Source organism: Lactuca virosa, chromosome 4 (assembly GCF_052849685.1).
Source record: "Lactuca virosa cultivar CGN04683 chromosome 4, Lactuca_virosa_CGN04683_v6, whole genome shotgun sequence".
Classification (NCBI taxonomy): domain Eukaryota; kingdom Viridiplantae; phylum Streptophyta; class Magnoliopsida; order Asterales; family Asteraceae; genus Lactuca; species Lactuca virosa.
In genome coordinates, this window is record NC_136429.1 from 118,804,388 (window position 1) to 118,810,421 (window position 6,034).

Below are 6,034 nucleotides of genomic sequence, written 5' to 3' on the forward strand. Positions count from 1 at the left end.
GGGTGGGGGTATATTTATTTGTTTATTTTTTTAATTAATTTTGGTTGAAAAATATAACATAAATTAAAAAACACAAAGTTTTACTTTAAATGTGTCAAAACTAACCATAATTTTTTTTTTTGAAAAAGAACAATCTTCTGTCACAAAAAAAAAAAGAAGTTTAAGGATTGTCTCAAAAAAAAAAGAAGCCTAAGGGACTATTTATGTAACTTTTTCGAACTATAATGGAGCCCTAAAAACGATGATTCCATTTCTATCTAATTGATTAACCGACCCGAAAGTGCAGATTTTTAGGTGAAGATTCCATGAAATTTAACGAGTTTTGATGTGCCCAATTCATCGGATTTAGCCCGAAATCTTACCTTTTTTTGACCCGAATTTGACGAACGCTTCTTCCTTTTCTTCTCTATCCAAATTTCTAGGCTCTCGACGGCAACCCTCTTCTCTTGCCTACCTCTCATCGGAAACGAAACGGGATCTAGGGTTCAACCTTCATCTTCACGCCGTACAACTGGTACGACTCCTCTTCTGTTTCATCGATTATAATTTGGACAAGAAAATAATTCAAGTTCGAACAATGAAGTTGTCAGTTTCTTAAGCAATCAGTAACTCAACTGGATTTTGTATTTTGTAGCTTCGCACACACCATCATTAGTTGTAATTTTGAAATCAGACCCTTCTTTAAAACAATTGAAAAAGAGCTAGTTTTTGAGCTCGAAGCTGAGTCCTTTCAATGTAAACCTAACTAAATGTATTCTGTTTCTTTTTTCGTTTGGAATGTTGAATACGTTTACTACTTTTAATTTGAGATTTTTATTTTCCGAATTGGATAATCTGAGTTCTCGCATTTTGAATGTTTAGTAAGAAATCTAGACCTTTGGGCTTTAAGTAATGTAGTAATTCATTAACGCAAATCAAGTAAACTTTCAGTGCTTGATTTTAAGTGTTGGAAACTAGCTCTTCTGTCTGTTTAATTGTTAAGCTTATTGCAACTATGTTGGATGATATACTACGAAGTTAAAAACCAAATAATTGTTCTCAACTTCTCATATATCTACCAATTCTCTTTCCTGAAGCTGCAAATCCAATTAGGTCTCGAGTCATTTCCAGCACTTTCTATTGTCACCTGATCACCTCTTGACTGAAGCTAGACTATTGCCATTCCCAAAATTTAAGGTAATGCTTATAAGTTATAAGCCATTTGTTAATTATGGTGAGTTGAAATATCATACTAATGCAGCTTCTTTTGTTTCAGTCTCACAAATCCTGTAAATAATCTTGAGCAAAACAATAAATACAAGATCTCATTGATTAAGTGATATATGACAACAAGCTGACCACAATAATGAATTATTCATCTGATGAGGATGACAAGCCCTTGGTTTTCAAAAGGAGCTCAAATTCTGATAGATTGAAGCATTCCTCTCAACAGAAGCCAACTTCCATTAGTAAGCAGGAGAACCCTGTGGCTAAACCTGTTGCTAAACCTGTGGCTAAACCTTTAGCTAGACCTATTGTTAAACCTCCACCTAAACAAAAGAGTGATTCAGAGGATTCTGAAGATGATAAACCATTAAGTTCAAGAATTTCAGTTGTACCTAATAAGCCGAATTCCAACCATTTGAAAATAACACCAAACCCTAACCCTAGTTCATCTCAACATCCCAGACCACAAGTGAAACATGAAGATTCTAAGGATGAAAAACCTTTATCTTCAAAATTTACATCCAAGCCATCAATTGGACCACTTATCAGAAAACATGATGATTCTGATGATGATAAGCCACTATCTTCAAGAGTTAACCAAAATGGTTCTGCATCAAGGGATAATCAAATCAAAAAACCGAATCTTGGATTAAATAAAAGACCCCCAAATGAGGAAAGATCTTCAAGTCAACCATTGGTCAAAAAGCCAAAGCTTTTAGATTCTTATTCACCCTCACCAATCATTCGGAAACCAGAAATGAAACCAAAAGCCGAGTCATCAGATGATGAGAATGATCATGTTCCCATATCTCAGAGAATCAAGAACCAATCCCCTTCAAGTAGTAAATCAGTATCTGTAAAAAAGGTGATGAAAGTTACTTCTTCATCAAGTAAAACCTTCAAGAAGTCAAAGAAAGTGGAGAAAAAGTCAAAATACTCCAAACCCTCAAAGGTTCCACCTGGATCTGGTGAAGGGCAAAAGTGGACAAGTTTGGTTCATAATGGTGTAATTTTTCCACCTCCATACAAGCCTCATGGGGTTAAGATTCTCTACAAAGGGAAGCCTGTTGATTTAACACCTGAACAAGAAGAGGTGAATATTACAAATTCTACTTCAAAAAATCTACAAAGTCATTCAAATATGAAGCAATTTTCATTTCTATAATTGGTTAAGACTTTCAAAATACAAAATTTGAAAGTAAATGCATAAATGAAAGTCTGTTGCTATTGAACTAATTTGACAAACTTGGATTTCATATTTTTGACAGGTGGCAACAATGTTTGCAGTGATGTTGGATACTGATTACATGACAAAACCTGTGTTCAAACAAAATTTCTGGAATGATTGGAGGAAGATATTGGGAAGGAATCATACAATCCAGAGTTTAGAGGATTGTGATTTCAAACCAATATATGATTGGCATCAAAGGGAAAAGGAAAAGAAGAAGCAAATGACTACAGAAGTAAGTTTATATGTATAAATTTTGAGGAAATTTAAATTCCAATATACAATAATTATTGGTATAACTTTTTCTTTTTTACACTTTTGCAGGAGAAAAAGGCGATAAAAGAAGAAAAAATGAAGCTTGAGGAGAAATATATGTGGGCAATAGTTGATGGTGTTAAAGAGAAGGTAATATATCATAAATTCATAAGTTTTTATATTTTGTTTTTTAGTTTTCTTTTAGGTCATAAACTTAAAAAGATGATTATTAATTAATTTTTTTCAGGTTGGAAACTTTAGGGTGGAGCCACCTGGGTTGTTTAGAGGTCGTGGGGAGCATCCGAAGGTGAAATGACAACTTTGTCCCTGTTATGAAAGTTTTTAACTTTTGGTTTTTAGATTTTTCTTATAAAATATTAAATTGTATTTGTTATCTTTGTGTTGTTTAGATGGGAAAGCTGAAAAGTCGTATCCGTCCTTCTGATATCACAATAAACATTGGCAAGGGTGCCCCTATCCCGGAATGTCCAATTCCTGGTGAAAGGTTTGACTTATTTGACTTTTTTTAATCCATATGTTTGGTTGGATATGGAATGGAATTATCAGAGTAATGTAATAAACAAGGGAATGGAATAAGTCATGACATTCATAACAAAAATGCATTATATTGAAAATTTTCATTTCATTTCATGATGGAAAGAAGCATTCCATTCCATTCCTTTTCCTGATTCCATCATACCAAACATAACCAAAATTTGTAATTTGCCCTAAAATTGGAATTTTTTTGATGGTTGACAGCTGGAAAGAAATTAGGCATGATAATACTGTAACATGGTTAGCATATTGGAATGATGCTATAAATGGAAAGGACTTCAAGTATGTGTTCTTAGCTGCCAGCAGTGCCCTCAAGGGTCAAAGTGACAAAGAAAAATACGAAAAGGCAAGGCTGTTGAAGGTCAGTGTCACTCACATAAATCTTAATTTTACCAAAATGCCCTTCCTGAATCCTGATATTTAATAATATCATTATCATCATACTATTTTATTATATAGGGATACATAGGAGGCATCAGACAAGCTTACACTAAAGATTTTACAAATAAAGATTTGACAAAGAGACAGGTGGCAGTTGCCACATATCTCATTGATAAATTAGCACTCAGGGCTGGAAACGAGAAGGTAGTATTTGGTATATTCCTATCTGATAACGGAATGGAATTCATGATTCCATTCCATGTTTGATGGATTTCACAATTCATATTTATGGTTGCAGGATGATGATGAAGCTGATACAGTTGGTTGCTGCACATTGAAAGTAGAAAATGTCGAGCCACAGCCTCCAAATATCCTCAAGGTAAATTATATATAAAAGTATTCCAAAAATGAAAAAAAAAAAAAGAAGCTAATTTTGACTTTTGATGTTTTTCAAGTTTGACTTTCTTGGTAAAGATTCAATAAGATACCAAAACGAGGTTGAAGTTGAGCCACTTGTGTTCAAAGCAATTCAACAGTTCCGAACAGGTGAGTTGCCATTTGATTTCATTCCTTCATTTATGAGAAGGGTAATAACGTCTTTTTGGGGTTAATTTCATAGGGAAGAAGAGTAATGAAGATCTTTTTGACAAACTTGATACAAGCACATTAAATGCTCATTTAAAAGCACTAATGCCTGGCCTTACAGCTAAAGTATTCCGTACATATAATGCATCCATCACATTGGATGATATGGTAAAATCAATATATTAATTATTATTATTATTATTATTATTTAGATTAGATTAGATTACTCATTTTTTGTTTGTTGCAGTTAAATAAGGACATGAGTAGTGGTGGAAATCTTGCTGAAAATGTAGTTGTTTACAACCAAGCAAACAAAGAGGTAAACTAAACATCATTATAAAATTATAAAATCTTATATTTATTTCTATTAATTTTTTATTCATGTGTAAAAAATCTAACTTTTTGTAGGTGGCAATTATTTGTAATCATCAACGCAGTGTTTCAAAGTCTCATAGTGCACAAATGATGAGATTGAATGAGAAAATAGAGGAACTCAAGGTATAAATAAGTCTTTTCTTACTTTTATGATATATTAAAATTTTAGTTTTTAATTTTAAATGAATATATTTTTCTTTAGGGTGTTGTGGAAGAACTGGAAACTGATTTGGGTAGAGCAAGAAAAGGGAAGCCTCCATTAAAGGGTTCAGATGGAAAGCTAAAGAGGAACATGAACCCTGAAGCGTAATATAATAAAATTAAATCTTTTTTTTTTTTTTTTTTTTTTTTTGTAATAAAAACGTTTTTTAAATTAAATGATTAATAATAATTTTGAAAATGTAATACAGGTTACAGAAAAAGATCGCTCAAACTAATGCAAAGATTGAGAAAATGGAACGTGACAAAGAGACAAAAGAAGATTTGAAAACAGTTGCATTGGGAACTTCAAAAATCAACTATCTTGATCCTAGAATAACAGTCGCATGGTGTAAACGTCGTGAAGTTCCAATTGAAAAGGTAAAAAAATTAAATAAAAATCATGTTTTGTTTCTTTTTAATTTTAACAATATATATATATATATATATATATATATATATATATATATATATATATATATATATATATATATAATATGATGTGAATATAAATTATAATAATGCAGATATTTAACAAGTCTTTATTGGCGAAATTTGCTTGGTCGATGGATGTGGATCCAAGCTTCAGGTTCTGATACCTACCCAAAATTTATATAAAAAAAAAGGACAAGGAAACTATAGATTTTTTGTTTTTTGTTTTATTTATTTGTTTTCCATTTTATGTTGTCACTCTTGCGGAAAATTCATGTTGTACTAAGCATGCTATACAATGTAATGATGAGTTGTTGTTGTGTTACTGACCATTGTTCTTTAGATTTAAAAAAAATAATAATAATAAACATATATATGCAATGTAGAGCTTGTGTTAATTTTTCTTGAAGTGTATATCTATCTCCTTTACGTGTGTGTGTCCATCGAATAACGAAGTAATTGATAAAGGAATAGAAACGGCAAGATATGAATAATTTATTTTATACCATTTCAAGTTTAATTAGCAATTTTTAAACAATGATTTGCTACACTTGCACATCAAATGGCTTTAATGTATCTATGACCGATACATTAAAATTGTTGTTAGACTGTTGCCACGGTCACAAGAAACCATGTCCGTCCACACCATCCTATATGAGTGTGGCGTTGTGAAATATGGTCACCACTACAAATGAAAACGGTGTTGCCACGGTCACAAGAAACCATGTCCGTCCACACCATCCTATATGAGTGTGGCGTTGTGAAATATGGTCACCACTACAAATGAAAACGGTGAATAAGAGTAGAGCAAAGCCAACA

General features: G+C 32.2%; 1 protein-coding gene across 1 annotated transcript; it reads left to right on the forward strand.

Moving 5' to 3' along the window:
* The first annotated feature begins 274 nt into the window (after positions 1-274).
* LOC145107271 (DNA topoisomerase 1 beta-like) lies at positions 275-5,600 on the forward strand. Its single transcript, XM_079044121.1, has 17 exons — positions 275-514; positions 1,077-1,176; positions 1,256-2,299; positions 2,475-2,669; positions 2,759-2,839; positions 2,937-2,996; positions 3,100-3,194; positions 3,449-3,605; positions 3,704-3,829; positions 3,924-4,004; positions 4,081-4,171; positions 4,245-4,378; positions 4,458-4,529; positions 4,619-4,708; positions 4,788-4,891; positions 4,996-5,164; positions 5,311-5,600. Exons 3-17 carry the CDS (start codon positions 1,346-1,348, stop codon positions 5,377-5,379), a joined length of 2,478 nt encoding a protein of 825 aa, XP_078900247.1. The 5' UTR covers positions 275-514; positions 1,077-1,176; positions 1,256-1,345; the 3' UTR covers positions 5,380-5,600.
* Positions 5,601-6,034: the final 434 nt, after the last annotated feature.

Bases quoted from the DNA above. Each gene is read 5' to 3' on its own strand.
- LOC145107271 (XM_079044121.1), top strand. From the start codon at position 1,346: ATGAATTATTCATCTGATGAGGATGACAAGCCCTTGGTTTTCAAAAGG. The intron at 4,005-4,080 runs GTAAATTATATA...ATGTTTTTCAAG, and splicing joins AGCCTCCAAATATCCTCAAG to TTTGACTTTCTTGGTAAAGA. The intron at 4,172-4,244 runs GTGAGTTGCCAT...TTAATTTCATAG, and splicing joins AATTCAACAGTTCCGAACAG to GGAAGAAGAGTAATGAAGAT.